The 25330-nt window shown below is 40.8% G+C and overlaps 1 protein-coding gene across 2 annotated transcripts in view; it reads right to left on the minus strand.

Annotated features, from left to right (window-relative positions):
* Positions 1 to 12750: 12750 nt before the first annotated feature.
* DNAJC10 (DnaJ heat shock protein family (Hsp40) member C10) overlaps positions 12751 to 25330 on the minus strand; it is a 149545-nt gene continuing 136965 nt past the window's right edge. For both annotated transcript variants that reach the window (XM_030209466.1, XM_030209465.1), the window contains exons 21-23: positions 24484 to 24606; positions 23437 to 23556; positions 12751 to 15519 (exon numbers count right to left, since the gene is read on the minus strand). In XM_030209466.1, the coding sequence (XP_030065326.1) occupies positions 15508 to 15519; positions 23437 to 23556; positions 24484 to 24606 (255 nt within the window). In that variant the 3' untranslated portion in view covers positions 12751 to 15507. The remainder of the gene's footprint in view (positions 15520 to 23436; positions 23557 to 24483; positions 24607 to 25330) is intronic.

The raw sequence follows: 25330 nt of genomic DNA on the forward strand, positions 1-25330 counted from the left end.
ATTAGAATCACTTCAGGAACTCGATGCTTGAACTAAGTCTATCAAACATTTTAAATCTTTTTACTCCCTTAATAGATGGAAGGACAAAAAGTGAATTGTGAAATGATCTTCTGTCCTTATTATTGGAAATAAATGCCATGTGATCCATTATATAAATTGGGCATTCACTATTTAGAATCTTTTATAGAAAGCAAATGAATTTGAACATAATTCTCACCTCTATAGACAACCAATGTAATTCAACAAATATGAAGAAATTTCATCCTGCTTCTGTAGCGAAAAAAATTAATCGGATTGCAGTGTTCTAGATTGTTTGCAATCATTGTATAATTTATCTAGGTGCACCCAAATAGATAAGGTTACAAAAGTCCAACTTGCTCAATTTCAAAATACTTTGTGTGTCTTAAACTCCTCAAAAGAGCATTGAGTTGAGAGTCAAGGGATAAATTCTGGTCAACATAAATCCACAGTATCTTTATAACAGAAGAAAGTGAATATCTAGTTTGATCCACCATTATATGGTCCACTAAAGGGTCAGGATTGCTATCAAAAGTAAAACTGTGGTCTTATCAATGTTTAACTTGAATTGATTGCGTAACATCAAGGACCTAATCAGTGTTAACTCCTAACACTGCTTTTAACTCCTAACCCTTATTCACTTTGTTCAGAACCCTTATTTTATCATCCTCACTTTAATATTCCCTTATCTGTTTGTTCTGTCTGTCTGTCCTAATTAGATTGTAAGCCCTGTCAAGCAGGGACTGTCTCTTCATGTTCAAGTGTACAGCGCTGTACGTACGTCTAGTTGTGCTTTAGAAATGATAAGTAGTAGTAGTAGTGTTAAACATCTTTGAACAACTGATATTGAATTTATAGCTGAGTAAATCAGAATATTGTAATATAATCGGCATAACTAAGTGATGTAACCCTCTCTAGTAAGTTCCAAACCCAAAGAACATAAGAAGATATTAAACAGTGTAGTTGACAAAGGAGATCCCTGCAGGACTCCACAAGGATTTCTCCAATTATCCAATAACTTTCTGTTTTACTTTACATGACCTAGAAACCAAAAATCCTCTAAACCACTTCTGTACATTACCATCAACACCTACATGATTATATTTGGCAAGCATAATATTATAATCCACCAGGTCAAATGCTGATGATAGATTGAACTGTAGGATTAAACCCTTACCATTTTGACGTGTGCATCGAACAGTGTCATAGACACAAAAACTGTTTCTGTACTATGCCATGTTTGAAAGCCTGATTGGGTAAAGTGGAGAACATCATGTTGCATCAAATATGAATTAAGCAGATTACAAACTAAGCAATCATTAAGTTAACAAAAAAAGGTATTGATGCGACTTGTCTGTCTTTAGAAATTGAACCATTAGACTCTTTCAAATCCTTCATAATGGATGTTGTAATTTCTCCTAATCTTTCTGGAAAGAGTCCTGACATAAGTAAATACTGAATTCAATGAAACAACAATCAGAAACTCAAAAGGAGGTGTATTCATCAAAGAAGGCAAAAAAGGGTTCAATATACAGTGTGATTTAGAATATTTATGGAACAGTGATTTAAATAATGTCCAATCAATAGGAAGAAAATCCGTCCAATTCCTATCTGCCACTATTTCAAAAGAACTAGTTGTAACCTCATATCATTCAGTTCTGCATTCATTATGAGAATAAGGCTCTAGCTTTTAAGAGTTTATCCTGAAAATAAGCTGCCAGTTCAACAGCTGTAGGAGTTACAGCACCATTTAATTGAGGGGGTCCTTTTACAAAGGCGCGCTAGTGTTTTTCGTGCACACTAAAAATAAGCATGCGCTAAACCTTAGTCACCCATATATTTCTATGGGTGTCTCTAGCATTTAGCACGTGCTGATTAGCATGCACTAAAACCACTAGTGCACCTTTGTAAAAGAATCCCTGAGTGAGATGGGAAGTATCAGATAATCTAGTGACTAATTGGAAAAGAGCTTTAAATTAGATACATCAGTATCAAGAATACCACAACTTTCTTTTAGTAATGAAAGCAGTTTTGTAAATAGTGCTTGACTTTCCACTCTTTTCTTGATCCAATGATTTCTGCCACTTCCTCTCCAGTGTCCGGCCTATCCTACTGATCCAACATAAATCCCAGCACCCAGCATAACTAATGATCGTACTGGACAGTTTATAATCTTCACTTCCTTCGACCCTTGATGCCTGATCCACACTTACCTCATCTGACCACAATATAACTTTGTATCTGTTATCAACCGAATTGGCAAACGCCTCTACGGTACTAAGTAAGCCACATTGAGCCTGTAAATAGGTGGGAAAATGTGGGGTACAAATGTAACATATAAATAAATCTGTATTATCCCAAACAGTTCTGAGTCAAACCATTTGTTACTCTTGCAAATAATCTTAGTCTTTGAAAGCATTGGTGTGATTTCAACTAAAAACTTCACACAGAATTCCTTCCAGCTAACATCAAAATTCACAGGAGAATTGGCTATTGAAAATGGATGAAACAGACCAGAATTTAGTTGAATCAATTTACCCTCTGGACAGATATTTCTGCCTTGGCTTATATTTCCTGTTGTCTGCTCTGCTCCCAATTGGTTATAAACTTAAGCATATAATGATCTGACCAAATAGGACACTAAGAAATTTGAGCTGATTGTATAGGTGAGAGAAATGCATCAGTAACAGTATAAGCTAATAATTCCAAATGATGTCCTCTATCATGTGCCACTTGGGAATATGAAAAAGAATAGTTTACGGATGGTAAAAAAAAGAAACCAATTCAACCACCTTAGAATCCATTATATTCTTCAAATGAATATTAATATCTCCAAGCAATACATTATACTGGGAGTGAATCGATTTTCTAAGAACAAACTCATAAAAAATATCCTTAGCCTTTTGCCAATGGCTTGGAGGGCAATAAAATAAAATAGCTATAAAATCATCTTTTAAAGTATCATCTTTAAAATGACATGCTAAGATTTCCAAATCAGCTGATATAAATGACTCCATTAAAGTAACTGTAAATACATCTCAAAATATCAAACCAACGCCTCCTTCCCGTTTCCCATACCAAGCTAATGAGACTACCTTATAACCCACAGGGCATACATCAGTTAAAATTGTGTCAGATGGAGAATGTAACCATGTCTCAATTATAAACAAACAGCCAGGCTGAGATTCCTCCAACCAATCTTTCACTAAATTTGTCTTATTACAAAGCAAACAGGCATTTATGTAATAGCAAGGAACGACAATATTATCCCTATCAATTTGTTCAGTAGGCTTAATATATTTCATATTATTTCTAGTTTGATGTTTATACTTCACTTTAATATTCTGAATTTGAGATAACCTCTGTTGGTCTAAAATGAAGGTTTGAATATTCAGTTGGAGGGACTAGGCTGAAAACCTTTCTAGGCAAATATTATACTCTGGATGCGATAAGGAACAATTTGGGTAGTTTACAGTTAAGATCTTGCAAAAGAGTTCCATCCCAGAAAGTATACCAATAAATACAGATGGAGCCCGAAAGCATCCATAGTGTTTGATGTAATAATAAAAAAAAAATTGTAGTAAGAAAGGAGTAGTGTGACCAGCAGGGCTCTCCTGTGAAAAAACAGAAGGATGAGGAGTACAAAGATTCCAGCATAGAAATGTTGAATAGAGCTGGTAGTGCTTTAAGATCTCTCTCTTGAGTAAAGAACAGCTTCTGACTTCAGCACACAGGGTGGACAAAGCTCCCATACCCCCAAGGAGATGGAATAAGCTGAGACAGTCAGAGACAAGGTAACAAACAGTGCACTGAGATTCCAGCACAAAAATGCTGAGTACAGCTGGCAGTGCTTTAATCTTTCTCTTGAGTAAAGCACAGCTTTTGACTTCAGCACACAGCTTTTGTTTCTACCCTCTCACAGTCTATCATAATAGAATGTTAGGAATTATTAGGAAAGGAATGGAGAACAAAACTCCATGGTGTAAACGCACCTTAAATATTGTGTGCAATTATGGTCATAAGAACATAAGAGTAGCCATACTGGGTCAGACCAATAGTCCATCTAGCCCAGTATCCCATTTGCAAACAGTGGCCAAGCAGAAATCCAATTATTAGCAACATTCCATGTTACCAATTCTTGGGCAACCAGCTGCTTCCCCTTGTTTGTCTCATTAGCAAACTATGGATCTTCCCTGGTCACTGCAATTCAAAAAAAAGATATAGCAGAATTAGAAAAGGTACAGAGACGAGCGATGAAAAAGATAAAGGGGATGAGAATATTTCTCTATGAAAAAAGGTTAAAGAGGCTAGGGCTCTTCAGCTTGTAGAAGAGATAGCTGAGGGAAGATATGATAGAAGGCTATAAAATACTGAGTGGAGTGGAAATGGTAGATGTGTATAGTTGGTTTGCTCTTTCCAAAAATACAAGGACTAGGGGGCACACAATGAAGCCACTAAGCAGTAAATTTAGAACAAATCAGAGAAAATATTTCTTCACTCAATATGTAATTAAACCCTGGAAGTCGTTACAAGAAAATATGGTAAAAGCAGTTAGCTTAGCAGAGTTTAAAAAGGTTTGGATAATTTCCTAAAAGTGCACAAGCAATTATTAAGAAGGACTTGGGAAAATCCACTATTTTTTTTCAGGATGAGCAGCATAAATTGTTTTACTCTCATGGTATATTGTCAGATACTAGTGAGCTTGGCTACTGTTGGAAACAGGCTACTGGCCTTGATGGACCACTGGACTGTACCGGTATAGCAAGGCTTATGTTCTTCTTTCTTGTTCTAATATTTTCTTTTCTACCACGTGGCCTTTTTAAAATTATATTTTGATGATATTTTGAAGTTCTTTATGCAGAAATATTTTATTTATATTGTAAGAAAACAGACATTGAATATGTAACGATGCTTTCCCCTTATTAGGTTTTGGTGTATAGGGTTGCATGTTGTTTAGACTATTGGACAATAAAAGAGCCTGCAACATCTAGGACAAGTAGAGCAGCAAACATTTTAATCCAGTTTCTGAATGATTTAATCTTGAAATTCCCAGTTTGCATTTGTTAACAAATATGAACCATTCTACTTTTTCTGCTGGTTTCACCAATATCTACAAATAAACAGCTCCACCTACTGGAAATAAAACAGATACTAATACTGCTTCAAAACAGTTCAACCAGACCTCATGTTCATCACAGAAACAGTAAAAGTCTATATTTATATCCATTTTCGGTTTTGGTCACATCACAAATCATCTTCTTGTTGGACCTGTGGAAATACTGTCTTCATATCCCTTATGCTGTGGCCTGAAGCAGAGATGTAACTTCCTGGCTAGAGAAACAGACTAAGAAATAGGGAAAACAGGGCTCGTATCCTGCTAATGCGCCTGGTGACCTTGGGCAAATCACTTCATCCTCTTTTGCCACCAGTACAAATAAATTTTAAGACCTTTGGGGATAGAGAAATGCTTACCATACATGAATTTACTCACCTTATACCATTTCTTGAGAACCCACTTGTACTTCTTCTTTGGATTAAATCAAAATAAAGAAATCATGCTATGTGCACAAAGGTCTAACATTCGCATGATAATTTACTAGCATTTAAATCACTAGAATTTAAACGTACCTGTTAATTTCCTTTCCATTAGTTCTGACAGACTAGTCCAAACAAATGAGGTATGGCTCCCTGCCAGCCGATGCAGGTAGAGGAAAAAGTTCAGAGTTGACTTCACAGATCTGAGAAGGAGCAAAGGGGGAGGCAAGTGTTCACAATTATAAGGCCGGGAAGGCACCTTACTCTTGACTGTAGCTCGCTTGGGCCCGGAAGTGGTTCCATTGCCATGGAGGCAAGTCTTACGCCCTGTGTGACTTCCGCGTTTATGACATCAGGACAGATCTCTTGAATGTGACAGAATGGTATTGAAGAAGTGCTACCAAGTTTGTTTAGTGATCCAAGTTGGTGGAGTGTTTAGATTTGCACCAGCTGGAATTCTTTTTTTTTTCATAAGGAAGAAATTTGGTTGCTGCACACAGTATTCATTTCATATTAGATCATATTTGACTTCTGACGCAGGAGCTGTGCGCCGAAACATGGCCTATGTCAGGTCCACATTGGAAACTTGATTTTTTATAATAAAAGGTACTGTGTTCCATTTCTGAAGGCTCTTGGTGTTTTTTTTATTGTATCTAAAACTAATTGAAGACAACAAAAATGTTTTGTTTTAGGCTTTAAAAACACCAACAATTCCAAACTGGGTGCAGCCAAAATTCTGTCTAGGGAAAAGATAATATCCTTAATCAAAATGCACTCATTATTGGTTTTTTGAACCTGTCAGACTGAGAGCCATGAACTGCCATGGCTTCCCTGGGTAGGTTCTGGACTGGATCATCAGGGTTAAGGAAAAGGAAATTAATAGGTAAGTGTAAATGCCATCTTAGTTACCCATGCCAGAGCATTCTGGACAAGCAGGATGTACCCGAGCTCTGCATAGACTGAGTAGGAGGGTGTCATGACAGTTTTCAGGACTCCTAGGTGGAGTATCTTTTGTCCTGCACACCACAACTTAAGATATTAAAGCAGAAATGCAATGAAGGCTACGACTCTGTCCTGCTATCTTCTGGGATGAGATTCAGACTCTACTGAACAAGTATTCCTGCAACCTCATGAAAATTCTTGCTAACCTTCTGAGATCTGTAAACTCTTGCTGGTATGGGTTGAGGTAACTGTCTCTATCACTCCTTCAGAAATCAGTGCCTAATATTGCTGAGTCTTTTAGGGAACCATTTGTAGATTAAGCAGTTTTACTTCTTGGAGCTCCCATATTTTTATTTCTAATTTGTAAACCTGTTCTGTATTGAGGGTTTGTTTGTGTGTCGTAATGGCAGGTGGGGAGAGGGGAAGGTCCCCACCTTGTTTTCTGCCCTGGGCCCCAGCATGTTTAACTCCAGCCCTGACCCTTGCTGTAGCTGGTGGGGATGCAAAGCTTCGCTAAGGACCTCCTCTGAAGGTGGCTAGAACTCTCTTCTATCAAGCTTGGCAGTCAGTGACCGTGTCTGTGAGTTGCCGATACCAACTGAGCATATATGAGGTACCAGTGTTTGTGGCTCAGGAATGTTGTTGCCAACTGCTAAGATTGGTAAAAAGGGAGCTCTTACCGCCTTTGAAGAGGTCTTCTTCTGGTGGGCCTTCTCACCAGCTGAAGTATTTATATTTTGAGTTGGGAGGTACTGGACAGGAAGGAGTGGAGATAAAATGTTGTGCCCACCCACTTTGGGCTGAGATCCACCCAAAATTGGCTGTCTGGCTACACTACAAGCAACTAGGCTCAGGTGCCATTCATACCTGAAGCACTCATTAAATGGCTGGTAGTGATGCCAAAGCCCAGCAGCCAAAGACATTTGCTGACAAGCCACTCCACTCCTCCTCTTGCTGCTTGCAGGAAACAGAAAGTTGGCAGCAAGCCTCCAGCCACCGATGCCAGGACTCCTCCTGCATGCTCAGTTCATGCCCACAGACTATATGTTGGCCTTGCAGTAGCAGAATGCTGCAGTCAGAGATCCAGGTAGAGTGCACATTTTGATTCAGGCATTCCTGGGTTATATGTAAACAGTTGTGAACTTTGCAGAAGTCACTGCTGGTGTTAAAGGAAAAGGCGGAGGGGGAAATATAGGCCAGCTGCTTTGGGACCACTGGCTACATTGGGCCCCTGTAGTGTGGCAACACCCTCCCTCCCTCAAACTGCCCCAGGGCTACCTTAAAACTTATATTTCTTTATAGGGGTTGCCAACAACAATTTACATACACTGTCTCCAGCCAGCCCTCGAGCCTTCCCCTCTGTCATGTTTTTCTTCTGTTTGAACAGGAAATTGTGTCAGAAGGGGTGGGATGCAGGAGAGAGAGATTTGGGGCCAGCTACAGGCAGCATATATAAATTATACTGTCACTGACCTAAAAAAGATTTTTTTTTTTGGGGGGGGGGGGGGGAGAAGGGGAGAGATGGTAGACAACAGGAGGCAGGAAGGGAAGACACAAGAAGATATATTGGACCCAAGGGTGGAGGGAATCAAAGAAAACATGTCGAGCTGGATGTCAGGATAGAAGGAGTGATGTTGGACCCGGGGGCAGAAGAGAGGAAGGAAGGAACACAGGAGATATGTGGACCATAGGGTCACAGATGGAGAGGAAAGATGCTGGACCATGGAGGGGAAGGGACAGGGAAATGTTAGGCTACGGGGTTAGGGGGAGGAAGAAGTGTGATTTTGGGAATGGAGGAACCATGTGGGAGAGGCCTAGGGGGAAGAGTGATGATTAGATGAATGAGAGGAGGATAGTTAGAACGGAGGGTAGAAATATGGAAATGGGAAGGAGACTAGGGAAGGATAGAGACAGGAAACGGGAGAGCTAGGGAGTGAGAGGAGAAGGAAAGTTACTAAGTAGATGAAAAGTAAAAAGGAGAAGGGTGATAAATAGGGTAAACTTTGAGTGGATAAAAGACAGAAAAGAAAAAGAGAGGAAAGAGCTAAAAGGAAGAGATAGTATGCCAGTAAGGGAATGGAATAAGACAGGAGAAAAGGCAAATAGATCACAGCCACAGGAAAGAGAATTAGCACAAGACAGATGGGAAAGCTGAAGAGAGAAACTGGGACAAACATAGTGGAAAAATAAAATGTCCAAAGGTAGAAAAAAGTGTTTTGATTTTATTAACTGGACCAGTGGTTCCCAAACCTGGTCCGGAAGGCACCTCAACCAGTCAGCAGGGCTGCCAAGAGACTGGGCCAGGCCCGGGCCACCCTGGGGCTCCGCCCCCAAGGTTGTTGTTATCGCCTCCACCCCCCTCTGTCCACCTCACCTCGACTTCGCTCCATGTGAAAGAAGCACAGCAGCGCCAGTCTGCAGATCGCCTCCCTTCGGGCCTTCCCTCTGTGTCCCACCCTCGCGCAAGTTACATCAGACAAGGGCGGGACACAGGGAAGGCCCGAAGGGAGGCAATCTGCAGACTGCCTCTGCTGTTCTTTCACACAGAGCAAGGTCGAGGCACTATGATTTGAATTCAGGGGGGCCCGCCCCGGTGGTGGATGGAGGGGGGCGGGTGGAGGGGACTGCGGTGCCGGGTCCCCCTTGGAGGCCCGGGCACGGGGAATTTTGTCCCTCCTGCCCCCCCCTCTCGGCGGCCCTGCCAGTCAGATTTCCAGGATATCCACAATGAATATTCACAAGCTGGATATCCTGAAAACCTGACTGGCTGGGGTGCCTACAGGACCAGGTTTGGGAACCACTTAACTGGACTATATTAGCTTTAGGAAATGCATATCACAGATACCTATTGTGTTCAATACAAAAGGAAATGCATTTCTCTTTTTTTTTTCTCTAGTGTTCCAGTACGTTAAGTTTAACTTCTTGGAGTTCCCAGTTCAATTTTTATCTTTGTTTCTATTTCCAGTTTGTGATCTCGTTCTTTATTTGGTGACGGTTTGTCTGTGTTTATTATAGGTTTAGCTTTATGCCTGTGAATAGGTCATTTATGGTTGTTTTGTGTGTGGTAGTAATGGTTTGTAGGGAGATCGGGGAGGTACAGGGAGGAGAGATCAGGGGGCCCTCAATTTCTCTCTTGGGCCCCAACATGTCTAACACTAACAATGGCAGAAGTTCTTCGTGGCATGGAAATTGTAGAGTAGTTTAAGGACTCTTCTGCAATTGACAGAATGGAGTCTTTTTTTTCTGCTGCACTGGGGTGGTGAGGATAAATGGGTTGGTTAATGTCTGAGATGACTATGGAGGAATTTTAAGTGAGTGCACAGAATTACTTTAAAGAGGAAAAAACAAGTATATAGTGCATAATGAACCAAAGCATGGATTTTGCTGACTCTTTGGCCACATTAATTGCTAGTTACTAGAAACAGTGTCTTCCGCTTAAGGTATTTGAGATGCACTTCTGCCAGTGGTTCAAAAGGTCTATGAGCCCACTTAGTTCAATATTCAGATTACATGGCAGCACTGGGGCTTGCAGATGATTTAGCATTCAGACTGCTCACAAAATGGCATTCTCTCTCCTTTCCTAATGTGTACAATAGGCTTTTGTCTGGAAGTTGTCTACCCCTTTTCATTTTAGATTGTACACCGCCTAGATGGAGTCCCTATGTACGGGATAGAAAAATTTAACAAACTTGAAATTTGATTTAATATCAAATTGAACACAACAGGTATAGCCTTACTGAGGTAGTCTTTAGGCCTGACAAAGATCAAGAAGGTAGGCCAGCACTTGTGGAAGAGGGCAGGTGATAGGATCATAGTGATTTTTGGCACTCCATTGTGCAACTCTGATTCACCTGTGTTGTTAGGATTTTCTGGTGCAAGGTCTTCTGTAATCAAGAATATCTTATACTTCTTGAGATACTGGAAAATTCTACCATACTGCTTAGAGGCAGACAGTCCAGAGGCTGACTAAAGTTCAGTTTTGGTTATGGCACCAAAGCCATTCTAAAATCCTTTTTCTGCCCAGTTTTGGAAGGCTATTTTAATTTTCAGCTATGTTTTTGGTTTCAGCCAAAAATGTGTACTTTGTTCCATTTGCCTTCCCCCCCCCACCCAATCCATAGGCTTCCCTGGGCCTATTTTAAAATCTCTGGTGATCTAGGGGTATAGTCAGAGTAGGAGTGGTCCCTAGTTACTCCTGTCCATCCTGTCTCTGCTCTCAAAATGGCTGCCACAACTGGGCCATCGCTCATGCCCTGACTATACCACTAGAGACTGTAAGGTACTGGGGGGGGGGGGGGGGGGGGGGGGAGGGCTACTCCATCTTGCACAATAGCTTATATGGTAAATAGAGTGCTCCAAATAAATGCTTTTGATATAAAATTTTAGCAGAAATTTAAGTCTGTAAATTTGGGATGATAAGCTTCTTAGGAATTAGCCTCTCTGTGGAGTTATCGACAACAGCTGTCACACTGAGTGGGGCACGTCAGCCACTGTAAAAGCACCATGGTTTATAATTTTAATTAGCTGCAGTCCTCTGGTGTGGAGATTATTTTGCTTGGAGGTAAAATACGGTCTTTCATTATTTAAATTATTATATATTTTGGCTTGGATACTGTGGGTTTAAGCAGAGGGATGCAGAATGCAAGCTCTGACAATCCCCAGTGGCCCTCACTGGTTCACATTCACACAACAGAGTTTGGAATTTCAGTTTCAGCTGAAAACAGCAGTTTTGATTGGTCTTACAGTAAGGGTCAAGGGCGTTGGGTGCTAGAGCTGTCCATTCTGCTGTGTTAGCAGCACAGAGCTATTCCTGAGTGGTAATAGTTGGGCTGTTGCTAAGAAGAGTAGATGAGGGAACTTAGCCAATCAGGCACTGAATACTGGCTGTACCCACTGACACTGCCAAAGACCTGGATATTCAGTGCCAGTGCCCATAAGGGACCCAACAATGAATATCCAAGTCTGTTTTAGCCAGTGGCAGTCAGTATTTAAAGAAATGATTGCTGCTGGCTGAATATTTGATCTGACAAAATTTTAGTGAATGGGATTTGACTAACAGTGCTACTGCCATATACATATATGCATCATATACGGTCATCCTGAAATGGCAAACATACACTTGTCTGACAGCTTTTGAGTCATTCATATACATTTTTCTGTGTGTGAGAATCCACTCTGGATAACAAAAATCCCTGAGGCAGCACTGTACTAATATAACTGGACTGGCCACTGTTCAGAAGCAAAATTGGAGGAATTTTCAGACCAGTTTTTGCATACTGTTCACAAGCTAAGCAAACTGTTTCATAAAATTTTTTTAAAAATCTCTCTGTTTTGGGAATAAAGTTTTTTTTTTACGCCAGTGATTGATAGTGAAGCACATGTGAATTGTGCAGGCTCGCTGAGGCTTTCTCCTTACTAGATAGGGCTATGTTTTTATTTAATTTTTGAAAATTCATTGGTAGAGTATTATTTTGTGTTTTGGTTTATCCTAACTATTTTCCCTAGGATTGGATGTATCTAAACATACATTTTAGCCATACAACATCCACAATAACTTAATAGCAAATGTTTCATGGACAAGGACTAATTAGAAACATATCCACATGTAAACAGTACCATTTACATTGGTATATCACACACATATAACTACTGATTTTAGAAAGCTGCCAATTTACATGTGGAGATTCCCACTATGCAGAGATTTCAAGGGGGAAGGGTTTAGGAAGGACTAATATCTTGTACTCCCTCCCCATTGTACAACAGATTCATGTAGATGTAGCGCTGCTTCCAAGTGTAAGCGCAGACACCTCCATTTGAAAGCTGCCGAGTTCATACCATTCATTTTTTGAACATGTATATTTGTAACGTGGCTGTTCCAGCTGTATGTGCTGGCAAATATACATGCACTCCTACAGATATTAAAAAAAAAGGCTCTGTACTGGAAGATCCTTTTCTAAAATAATCACTGGAACTGAGCATGTGCTGACTGGGTCATCTTAATTCCGATCACTACATTCTATGTAAAATGGGGGCTCTGTGTTTCATAAGACACCAGCGAGCGACTTAGCTGCCTGTCCTCAGAGAGGATGCTTTTCATGGTATATAATCAGCAAGGAGACCAATATATGGAAAGAGAAGTCATCTAGAGTAACTCTGGTACGGAAGAAAAAAAAATAGTACCGTATATGAAACCAGACAATGCCAATCAATACTGCAACAAGTACTCCTGACATGTGAACAGATAATGTTCAGAAGTTTATGATTTTATTACAAATTTGTATATTTAACACACAGATTGGAAAAAACAGTACAAGAATTTAAAAAACAAAGAACTTCTTTTCCAAAGAAAGGAAAAATCTCACCTTCAACTGTAATTGTTAGACAATCTTCATATATATTTCAGAACAGTGCTTATGCAGAAAAAGTAACATCGTTCATTTTCCAGGAAGAATCTACATTCATAGAGGCACAATACCAAGAGATGACCTCCTTTGTAAACAAGTGCAAGAAAAACACTGATGTGGAACTAAAAGCAACCTTCAAATTTTACTATGCCACAGGCATGAAACAATGAACCTTTTACCATAGTTCTACTTTCCGCTACAGAAAAACACCAAACTGTTCAGATTTAGACTTAACCTTTTTACCCAATGCCTCTTCTTCCAGTTTTTAACCTTTTACACACAAGGTTGCCTAGTTCCAACCCAGGCAAAAATCTGCACAGAACTTAAAAGTTAAAATGCTACAGTATATTTATTTTCTTACCATAAACACAGATCTATGGTACTTTCTGGACAGAAAGGGATCTACAATTTTAATTGTAGACATTTTTTCAGAAATGACCTAGAGTAATGAATTCTTCTCAGATACAATTTAAAAAAAAAAAACTAGTATGCTAAAGATTTTCCTTAGTGTAGAGTTTCTCAAAAAAGATTCTTACAACATGCATTTGTTTAGCAACAGTTGCTACTTACTCTATTAGGAAATACTCTCAAGGTTGAAAAAAAAGGGAGTTTCAAACCCATTAAAAGGAGACATTTAACCTGTTATGTAATGTTTCCTACTGAGCAAAGTCATGCATTTTTTCTGCACTTTTTAAAATCTATTAAAATTTTGAAGCTACATGGCTGCACTGTACCATGTTGCAATGGCCTAATTCTGTTGACAGTGGCCACATAAATGCAAATAGAATTAACAAAACTCAGCACAGCTCAATGGGGAATACTCTCAATAGGATGGGAAAATCCAATTTGCATTACAGTTGTAAACAAAGAAACACCTTTAAAACTGCAAAACATGAAACTGAAAAAAAAAAGTCTTTCTGATTCCCTGTGTGTTTATAGAGCAGCTTAATATGTTCCCTCATCCCTGGTTGCCTGCTAATAAAGCAAGAGATCTTTTAAAGCAAATCTTTTTCCTGCTGTGGGGACTAATCAGTCATATACTGTCAGATAATTTTTCCTAATATATAGTGCAACCCCCTACCAAGTAGAACTTTCACTCTCAAAACTATGCTCACACAACTACTTTATTATGGGCAGGGTTTAAAAAATTGCTTCAGGTGAGCCAATTTTTTTTAAAATTACCAGTGAGATCCTGAGAATCAAGCAAACAGCAAGCAAACATGCAAAACACCATGCTCCTGCTAAAGAGCAACAGGACAGGGAAAAGCATCAATACAGTGAACATAGCAGCAGGGAACATCCTTGCTGCAAACAGGAAGCAGCAATGGGCGGAACCATGGGAACACCCCTGGCACTGACAGAAGGAGAACAACCCTGGGGAGCTATACAGTACATTCCTGCCAATGACAGGGAAACAGCATGATGCAACAAAGCTGTAGGAAACACTCTTATTTCAGTGGATGAGCAGGGAAATGCAAGGGAGCTGGACTGTAACAGATTCCAATTTCCACAGCTGACAAGGAGTAAGAAGTGCAGTATCAGGAACCTCTGTTGAAAGGACAGGAGCAGCAGGGGTATTTTGGGTCTTGAGCTCACCAACTGGGGACCACAACAGCAGAAAAGTCTATCTAGGTGGCATGAGTTGGAACAGAGAGGGCTGTGAGGTGGGAGGAAAGAAAGAGAGGACAGTTGAGTGGAGCGAGGAACAGAAGATGGCTGTGTAGGAGTGGGGCAAGGATGTGTGCATTCTCTAGGGAAGAAATGCACTTGTCATACTTCTGCCACCCTCCTCCTCCCTAAAACATACAAATGGTGAGGGGAAAAATGAGAAAAGGAGACATGGCTTGTACTTTTTGCTTCTGCTCTAATGTCCTAATGTAATTTTTCAAACTGAGAATCTCATGTATAAAGCGAATGGATTACACTTCTTACAATCTTTTATACGAGGATTTTATATGTGGTGATATTCTGGTTTAAACAAAAGTTATAAAACACCAAGTTAACAGTATTTCTATTACAAACGCAATAGATGGTGTTTTTTTTTTTTTGGACAAGGGCCAGTTCTTTAGCTTCTCAACATGCCACACAGGAGACATGGCTTAAAAACAGTACACAGAACCTCTAAAATATACAGTATCAAAGCAGCTGAGACATTTTGTCCCTACATCCTCAAAGGGAGTGATCAGTCAGCTTCAATCACTCACATATGGGTTAAGAGCACAGATCCTAGGGTAAGGATGGAAAGATTATAGTGTTATATGAGGCAGGAGGCCTACAGTGGTGGGTAAAAAGTCAGTGAAAGTTTTCTGATTAGCCCAAATTTAAACTGAGAAATATTTAGTCATTGTCAAGAAGAAAACAAGAAAGAATGGGCCAAAAAAGCCAACAGCCCTTCGCTGGAGATATGGTTTAAGATATGGGGAAAGAAAACTGATGTAAAACAGATATGCCCATAAATACACAATCAAAAAAAAAAACCCCAACAAAATAAATCCATTTTTCTTCATTTTGATTTTTTTTTTTTTAAGCTTGATGATCTGGTTTTCAGCATTTTCACCATTTTAAAAGGATGCTTTCACCAATTCTGTTTGAACATCTTTGGTTCCATTCAGAGTTCATCCTAATAAAATCAAAAGAAAGATTAAGTGTACTGTAAAAATGAAAACAAAAATGTAATTTTCAACTGCACATTATGGGGGAGATTCTATAAATAGTGTTCGAAAGTGGGCAATTGTGTAAAGGACACACACCTTTTATAGAACAGCACTTAGCACCAATTCCTGCACCCATCTCTGGCTGCCAGACTTATGCCTGCTGAAACCTGGTGTAAATCCAGGCACCCAAACTGGGCACAGAGACTGATTATTTTATAACATTGCGCATACACCTTTTTGGAACGTCCCTGACCTGCCTTGTCCCTCTCATGACCACACCCCCTTTTGGTTTGTACGTTGTAGGATTTAGGCACCCAGCATTAAAGAATAGTATGCAGCCAGATGCATGCGCAAATACCAATTGGTTCCAATTAATGCCAACAACTGGTTGTTAGCATCCAAATATTGCTTGTTAGCAAACTAGGTGTATTTTCAAAGCACTTAGAAATACAAAATTCCACAGTAACCTATGAAACTTTGTAAGTCGAAGTGCTTTGAAAATAAGCCCTTAAATTATGCACGCATCTGAGAGGTGCATCCAAATTTGGCCACCATATACAGAATCCGGGGGTATATGGGTACTATATTAGTGCACTTTCAATTTCATAAAAAGGCCTATTTTACGATTATTTTATAAAGGCAACAAAGAGTATGCATACACATTTGCACCTATCTTGGAGCAGGTATAAATTTGTGCAACAAACTCTCGATTACAATGGTAAACTAGTACTTTAGAAAAGCTAAAGTTCTGTGAAGTGCATTAAGCTCTAAACGATAGATAAGGGAAAAAGCCTTTGAAACCGACCCAACCTCCAACCCGAATAATTGTCTTTAATAACAAAGGTTGGAGAAAGTCAATGGGTTCCTTATCATCAATGGCATTAAAAAAACCTTTAAATTCTATCATGCAAAAATGCTAAAACCTCACAGAACTAAGGATCCAAAAAAAGAAGTGAAAAGATTTTAAACTTAGCTTCAGCTTCCAAATGCAGGTGAAAAATGTTATGTGCTAACATTTACACCAGCTCTATGGCTAGCTTAAGTGTTTGCACTTAAATATTAAGCATGTATATACCTAGTTAGGTTAGTATTCTATAAAGGCAAGTTGATGCCTACGTGTTTCTTTATAAAATAAGTCACGAGGTGCCCTGTAATTACAATTGCCCTCTATAAGGGCAATTCTATAATGGGTGTCCACATTTACATGCTACACGAACATGTAAATGTACAAAATGCTAGCACCTCACACAAATGTACACTTGCCCCTGGAAGTGCCAGCAGGACACCTAGGCACTATTCCAGTGATGGGTAATCACACTGAATATGCATGAGATTATATACAGTGGAAGCAGTACATGCAAATCAAATAGACCTCATGCATAATCACTGTGGAAATATTAAAAACCTCACAGTTGTGGCCCTCGAGAACCGTAGTTGCCCACCCCTGTGCTATTCTGGAAGGGTACATGTAACTGGCAATAGTGTGTAAATGCAAGGGGGCATATACATGAGCAGGACTCCCACTTATGTGCAAGATCCTTCCCTATTCATCAGAACATCAAAGATGTGGTGCAGATGCAATGGAACTCCCCGGATATGCCATTTAGGCTTGCCAGGTCCATGGTGCGTCTCTATCCCATCCCTGAAAAGGAGCAAGAGAACTTGCAACTGCCGGTGGTTTTCACAGATACTAAGAATACAGTGCTAATGGAGAGGGGCACAGCTCTTAAGAACTCTCAGGATCACAGAATAGACTGCTGAAGCACAGTTTCAATATGGCGGCTTTGTCAGTTCAGGTGGCTATTTGCAGAGGTCTGGTGGTCGCTGGGCTGAGCACGTTTTGCATAGAGTTTCAGATGACTGGGCCATGGTGGACCAAGACCTGCAAAAATTCCAAGGGTTCTTCTTTTCTTTTGGATGCAATGTCCGGTTTGTTTCATCCAAATTCAGTGTCCAGTATGGCAGCCAGAAGGTCCTTGAGGCTGATGCAGCATCTAAATCCAAACTCAGTAAGTTTCACTTTCAGAGGTCCTTGTTTTTTGTGAGGAGCTTGATAAATCTGTCTTAACATAAGAGTAGCCATACTGGGTCAGACCAATGGTCCATCTAGCCCAGCATCCTGTTTCCCAAACAGTGGCCAAGCCAGGTCACAAGTACCTGGCAGAAACCCAATTAGCAGCAACATTCCATGCTACCAATCCCAGGGCAAGCAGTTGCTTTCCCATGTCTGTCTCAATAGCAGACTATGGACTTTTCCTCCAGGAATTTGTCCAAACCTTTTTTAAACCCTGATATGCTAACCGCTGTTACTAATCCTCCGGCAAAGAGTTCCAGAGCTTAACTATTCATTGAGTGAAAAAAATATTTCTGTTTTAAAAGTATTTTCATGTAACTTCCTCAAGTGTCCCCTAGTCTTTGTACTTTTGGAATGAGTAAAAAAACAACAACCCCCACCCCCCAAAAAAACCCCCAAATCGATTGACTTCTACTCATTCTACTCAGCATTTTGTAGACCTCAATCATATCTCCCCTCATCCATCTCTTTTCCAAGCTGATGAGCCCTAACCTCTTTAGCCTTTCCTCATATGACAGACATTCCATCCCCTTTATCATTTTGGTCGCTCTTCTTTGAACCTTTTCTAATTCTGCTATATCTTTTCAGATACGGTGACCAGAAGTGAACACAATACTCAAGGTACAGTCACATCGTGGAGCGACACAAAGACATTATAGTGTTTTTGGTCTTATTCAGCATTCCTTTCCTAATAATTCCTAGCATCCAGTTTGTTTTTTTGGCTGCCACCACACACTGACCAGAAGAATTCAGCGTATTATCTACAACAGCACCTAGATCTTTTTCTTGAGTGCTGATGCACAAGTTGGAACCTAGTATCAGGTAACTATTATTCGGATTATTCTTTCCAATATGCATCACCTAGCATTTGTCAAATTTCACCTGCCAACTGAACGTCCAGTCTTCCAATTTCCTAAGGTCTTCCTGCAATATTTCACAGTCCGCTCGTGTTTTAATAACCTTGAATAGTTTTGTATTATCTGAAAATTTAATCACCTCACTCACTGTTCTGATTTCCATGTCATTTATAAATATGTTAAATAGCACCGGTTCCAATACAGATCCCCGTGGCACTCCTCTATTCACCCTCCTCCATTGACAGAAATTACCATTTAACCTTAACCTCTGTTTTCTGTCCAATAACAAATTCCTAATACATAACAGAACCTTGCCTCCTATCTCATTACTCTAATTTTATCAGGAGTCTTTTATGAGGAACTTTATCAGAAGCTTTCTGAAAATCTAGATATACTACATCAACCGGCTCACCTTTATCCACATGTTTATTCACGCCTTTAAAGAAAATGAAGCAAATTGGTGAGGCAAGGCTTCCCTTGGTTGAACTCATGCTGACTCTGTCCCAATAAACCATGTTAGTCTTGTTCTGTAATTTTATTCTTTATAATAGTTTCCATTATTTTGCCCAACACCAACATCAGGCTTACCAGTCTGTAATTTCCTGGATCACCCCTAGAACCCTTTTTAAAAACTGGCATCACATTGGCCACCCTCCAATCTTCAGGTACTATGGATAAAGGACAATTTTAACGACAGGTTACATACTACTAACAGCAGATCAGCAATTTCATGCTTGAGTTCTTTGAGTACCCTTGGACGTATGCCATCTGGTCCAGGTGATTTATTATTCTTTAATTTATCAATTTGGCTCAATACATCTTCCAGTTTCACCGAGATTTCTTTCAGTTCCTCCACATCACTACCCTTGAAAACCATTTATGGTACAGGCAGATCTCTTACATCTTCTTCCGTAAAGACAGAAGCAAAGAATTAATTCAGTTTCTCCGCTATAGCCTTGTCCTCCCTGAGCGCCGCTTTTGTTCCTTCGTGACCTAACGGTCCCACAGATTCCCTCATAGGCCTTCTGCTTCCAATGTACTTGAAAAAAGTTGTTACTGAGTTTTAGCCTCTGCGGCAAGTTTCTCTTCATATTCTCTTTTACCCTTATTAATGCTTTGCATCTGGCTTGCCAGTCCTTAGTTGCTTCTTATTTTCTTCTTTTGGATCCTTTTTCCATTTTTTGAAGGACAATCTTTTGGCTGTAATAGCCTCTTTTACTTCACCTTTTAACCTTGCTGGCTGTCGTTTTCTCTTCTTTCCACCTTTGCAAATACGTGGAATGCATGTGGACTGGGCTTCCAAGGTGGTATTTTTGAATAACATCCACACCTGATTTAGTGTTCTAACCTTAGCAGCCGATCCTTTTAGTTTAGTCTTGGAGAAATCAGATTATTGGAAGATAAGCCAAAGTCGGTAAGTAGAAGTTATTCTAATAGAGGCTGTTTTCAGGAGGCACGTTGTTATATGCCTAGCAGAGCAGATGCTGGTCAGCATAGTCACTTCTTTCAGAGAACCCAGGGGTCCACAGAAGGAATGAGGACTCCGGCCCTGAGTCAGTGGCCCCAGGTCGAACTTCCCAATGAATGTCTAAGACTGGTGCAACTACGGATTAGTAAATGTTAGGCACATCAACACTGGGTTATGCTAGTATACTATAAAGGAATCTGGGTGCCCAACTGCCATTATAGAATAGGCTTTCATCGTGCAGCATTGGGACACCTAAATGAAGGCACCCACTTACAGAACTGTCCCCTACATGCATACGTTCATCTGGGTTAAGCAGAGGTGTTGTGCACTGGTCCCCTTGACATGCCAAGACACCAGCCGGGCACCCTAGAGGGCACTGCAGTGGACTTCAGAAATTGCTCCCAGGTGCACACCTCCCATACCTTGTGTGCTGAGCCCCCCAAAACCCACTTCCCACAACTGTACACCACTACCATAGCCCTTATGGCTGAAGGGGGGCACCTACATATGGGTACAGGGGGTTTGTGGTGGGTTTTGAAGGGCTCACATTTACCACCACAAGTGTAACAGGTAAGGGGGGATGGGCCTGGGTCCGTCTGCCTGAAGTGCACTGCACCCACTAAAACTGCTCCAGGGACCTGCATACTGCTGTCATGGAGCTGGGTATGATATTTGAGGCTGGAAAAAATATTTTAAAAAATTTTTTTTGAGGGTGGGAGGGGGTTAGTGACCACTGGGGGAATAAGAGGAGGTCATCCCCGATTCCCTCCGGTGGTCATCTGGCCATTTAGGGCACATTTTTGTGGCTTGGTCGTAAGAAGAAAGGACCAGGTAAAGTCGTCCAAGTGTTCGTCAGGGACGCCCTTCTTTTTTTTCCATTATCGGTGTTAGGCACGCCCAAGTCCTGCCTTCGCTACGCCTTCGACACGCTCCCGTGAACTTTGGTCGTCCGTGCGACGGAAAGCAGTTGAGGACGCCCAAAATCGGCTTTCGATTATGCCGATTTGGGCGACCCTGTGAGAAGGATGCCCATCTTGCGATTTGTGTCGAAAGATGGGCGCCCTTCTCTTTCGAAAATAAGCCTGTCTCCCTCATCATCCTCAGAAATAACTACTTCCCACATTTCTAACTTTGCCCTTACCTGGTCTCTCTTATTTTCACCCCCTACCCACCCTATCCCCAGCAGTCTCCCTTTCTTAATCCATCTCAACAATCTCCTTCTTTCACTCCCCACATCACGCCTTCAGGAGTCACATTTTTGTTTTCTCAAGCCCCTTTGCAGGTAGCTTTTCTCATTCTCCTTCTCCAGCACTTTCCTTCTCAGTATGTTCCCCATCAGTGACTCCAGGACCTCCCCAATGGCTTCCTCCCGTTCTCCATGGCAGGGCAGCAGCTGCTGCTTTCAATTTGGGAACTTCAGAGAGGATCATAGCAGTTGCTGACAAAAAAAATATGTAAATGTTTTGTGGCAATAATTGAGACTTGAATTAGACAAGCATGTTGGAAGTTTTTTTTTTTTTTTTTGCCAATGATTAAACATTATTGTGCATTATTAAAGTGCCACAACAGATTCTGAGGCTTTTTCCTTCCAAAAGGTTTTCCAGTGAATTGATGAGTCACTACTTTAGATTTAGAGGAGGTTTGATGTGATTTAGTTTGTGTAGATAATCCCTTACACATCTTATACTGTGGTTGTATTCTTCAACTAGGATACACTCCATGCAAACGAAGGTGCTATTACCTTTACCACCTTGGATTCTTGGTTCTTATGCAGTACTGCGAGCTTCTGCGAGAAGTCGTGGCAGTCATTTTGCCAGGCAGCTACAAGGGGCAAGAGTGAGGGTGCTGCTCTCCTGCCCCCGAAGACCCCCACTGGACCACCAGGGATAGAGGTAGACCTGGTGGGGTGTGGGGGGGGGGAGGGAGTGGAGGGTTACATGAACGGCTGGGGGTTGGGGCTTCCAAGGAGGGGGGACTGCTTTCAAGCCATGGGCTAGGGGAAGGGGGAGAAAGTAGTGGGCTTTGTTGTGGAGGGTTTAAATTTGTTTACAAAAGTTATGCGGGTGCCAGCCTGATATTCAGCTGGGGCCCACGCAAGTGTCTTATGAGGGCCCTACCTGAATATCGGCCAGGTCTGAATAAGCTCCGGCAGCCTGCCCGCCCACATTTAGCCCCAGTATTTAGAGCCGGTGCCTGGACATGGCCCAGAACTGAATATTGGTGGCTCTTTCAGCCAGCAAATGTAAACACTGACTGCAGCCAGCTGAATATCGGCCAACATATGTCTCGATTGGTCTAGTAGGAAAAGGAATAGGTCCTTTACACCAGTAGCAAAAGCCAATACAGAAATCTTTAGGGGTATTTTTTTTTTGAGTCAAATTAGCGAAGGCATTGATCAAGTGGCAAAATAAAACCAACTAAAGCACAGGGGCAGTGGAATGCCTTTTTGTTTGGGGAGGGCCCCAAACTCTGCCCCCAACTCCAGCATTACCCCTTTTCTTATCTACCATCCAAAGGCCATCCCCATTGCACCCAGCATCTCTCTCCTTTCCTTCCTCTCAAACCCCCCTCAATCCTCCAACCCTTGGTGTCCAGCATTTCTATCCTTCTTCAACACCCCTCCCCCGGGTAATAATCATCTGAGTATGCTCAAAGCCTGCCGGCTCCCACGTCTTCTAAAACAAGAAGTTCAGGGGGGTGGGAGCCTGGCAGGCCTTGAACATGCACAGATGCTCAAGGCCCACATCTGCTGGTCATGCTCAAAGACCCACATCTGCCGGCCCCAATACTTGAGGTGTTATGCTGGTTGGAACATTGTCGCTCCAGGGAAAGGAGGTAAGGAAAGAACCTCCTCACTGGGGCGTGTGAGGTGGAGAGAAGGAAACTTTTGGGGGTGCCATAGCACTTGTGGCCATCCCATTCCAATGCCTATGCTAAGGCATACCATTGGTACCAGTGCATGCACAAGTGAACTGACTATTTCAATGACCGTTGAAGACAGACTACAAAATAAAGAACAATGGCAGGTCCATTGTTATGGGATAAGCTCCCTGATCACATTCAATTTTGTCCTACAATTCAACAGGTCAAGGTGGTTTTGAAAGCTCATTTGTTTTTACAGGCATTCTTTAATATTTAGAATATTGTGTTTAACAGTTTAAGGGTCCCTATTTCAGACTTTCTGTCTTGTATTTTTGTAATTTGAATGTGTGGTGTTTTTCTTTTGAATTATATATATATGTCTTTAAGCTGCTTAGCGTTAAGCATGGTGTAAGTTTTTAAAATAAATAACACTTTTCCGTAATAAACATCTTCAGCAGCAAGTAGAATGTCTATGGCAGCCACTGAGGAAACCATGAACCCTTTGTTGTTGCAACCAAACCAATCACTTGTTAGGGCATGCCAAAGTCTGGCAGAACAGAACTCACAGCCTCCTCTCTAAATTGCTGGTGGCAGCAAGAGAAAAAATAATGCTATTTCCTACCTTGGCTTTAGAAGATTTGTGTTTCTTGTTTTGACTTTTAATGCTTCCCAGTTTTTCCATCAATATATCAGCTATTTCTTTTGCATCTCTGCTTTCTATTGTTTCACCAAGGGCACTTTTCTTAAAGCAAAAAATCAAAAACAAACAAAAAAAAAAACAGAAGGCACAACAGTTTAGAAAGGACTCACTTTTAACATTTGGATTTTTAGATGCGAATGAGAAAAGAAAAATATTGATCATGTTTGAGCAAGTCTCTCTCTATTCTACTTTAGATAGTAAAATTATACATTATCAAAATTTACTAAATCTATGATCAAGGTTTTCTGGTGTGCTGCAAGACCGAAACAGAGGGGTAGATGTGCACTGTAGACAGCAGTGAGCAGTGGATGGCAACATGTTACACATCACAATACAGTGAGCCTGTTTTATTGGGTGAAAACTCGGTGACAAGAGTGAATCATCGATACATCTACTCCCTTTAGAGTTTTCCACACTGTATCCAAATTAATCTATTTCAAGGTTCACAGAGAGTCTAAACAAACACCCATGATTCATGTTAAACTTGTCACATACAAATTACTCAAACAAAACACAAGAAATTGAGAAGAACAAATGCATAGGACAGTATAAATGTAAAATATGTGGGGTATCAGCTTCTTTTTATGGGATAATTAAATGAAACTGGTATTCAGACCTCACATATCCTTTATTTTATTCCAATTTCTTGATTTTCCCAACTATTATTTACAAACTATTGAGAAAAAAAAAAAGACAAAACTGATGTCATGATTCCACTTTAAGAACATTCCCTACTACTGTTATAGAAAAAGATGTGGCACAGCTGATGCACTAGCTCGATTCTTGGCATTAGTTCTCATCCATTCAAACGGTTATTTCACCCATCAAACACAATCTGTCATTTCTGGGTCGTTAGGTTTGCTGGCGCACTTCTTACTTTCAGAATTAAAACATGATTTCATTGCTATGGGGTTAACAAAAACAGAGAAAAACATGCTCTCCCTTTTAGTTGCGTTAATAGAGAATTACCTTTTTTTCTCCAAGGTAGGGGTAAAATTTAACTGTGGGGTAGGCTCTAATCCCAGCAGTTTGACAGGTGTGACCATAAGCTTGACAATCCACTTTACCAGCTTTTATTTTTCCTTTCACAGACTGAAAGAAACGAAACATGTTACAAAGCTGAGCAGTGAAGACTTAAGTTTCAGGATCAAGCCAACATCAATGTAAAGTTTTCAAGAAAGATAAATAGAACAGCTGTAGGTTTAGAAGAGTGACCAAGATGTGATTCACTATTTCAACTATTTATTACCGTAATTTATAATTCACTTTTCGTTGCAAAATGCTTAAGATGAGGAACAATCAAATATAAAATCTTTTATAAAGTTCTGCGACTATTTATATGCTTGCCTAAAAGACTGTGTTCAAAGGGGATTAGCTTGATTGGAAAGGAAGAAGTTGTGATGTATGCACATCTATATAAATAAATCCCACCTTGAACGTTCTGAAGCTCCCTCCAACTGTGGCAGTGAAGTCCTGAACTGCTGTAGTCCTCCTGGCTATTCGGACTACTCACCACCGCCCTCAGCCACGCCCCATCTGCGACCTACGCCACGCCCCAACTGGACATAAAAAGCACCATGAACGTTCTGAACCACACTTTGAGGCTTCAAAAGTTCGTATGTTCGAAGCTCTGTAACCACTTTTAACCACAGTCCATCTGTGCGCCGCCATGATCTGAATCTGCCCCGCCCTGACCTATCAGAGTACATCTCTGCCCTGCCCTGACCTATCAGAGAAGGGAGGCGTCACAGCTGCACCGCTCTGACCTATCAAAGGGAACTGAAACAGGAAAAGGGAAGAGCATCACACCAATGAG

The sequence above is a fragment of the Microcaecilia unicolor genome, chromosome 7 (genome assembly GCF_901765095.1).
Source record: "Microcaecilia unicolor chromosome 7, aMicUni1.1, whole genome shotgun sequence".
Classification (NCBI taxonomy): Eukaryota; Metazoa; Chordata; class Amphibia; order Gymnophiona; family Siphonopidae; genus Microcaecilia; species Microcaecilia unicolor.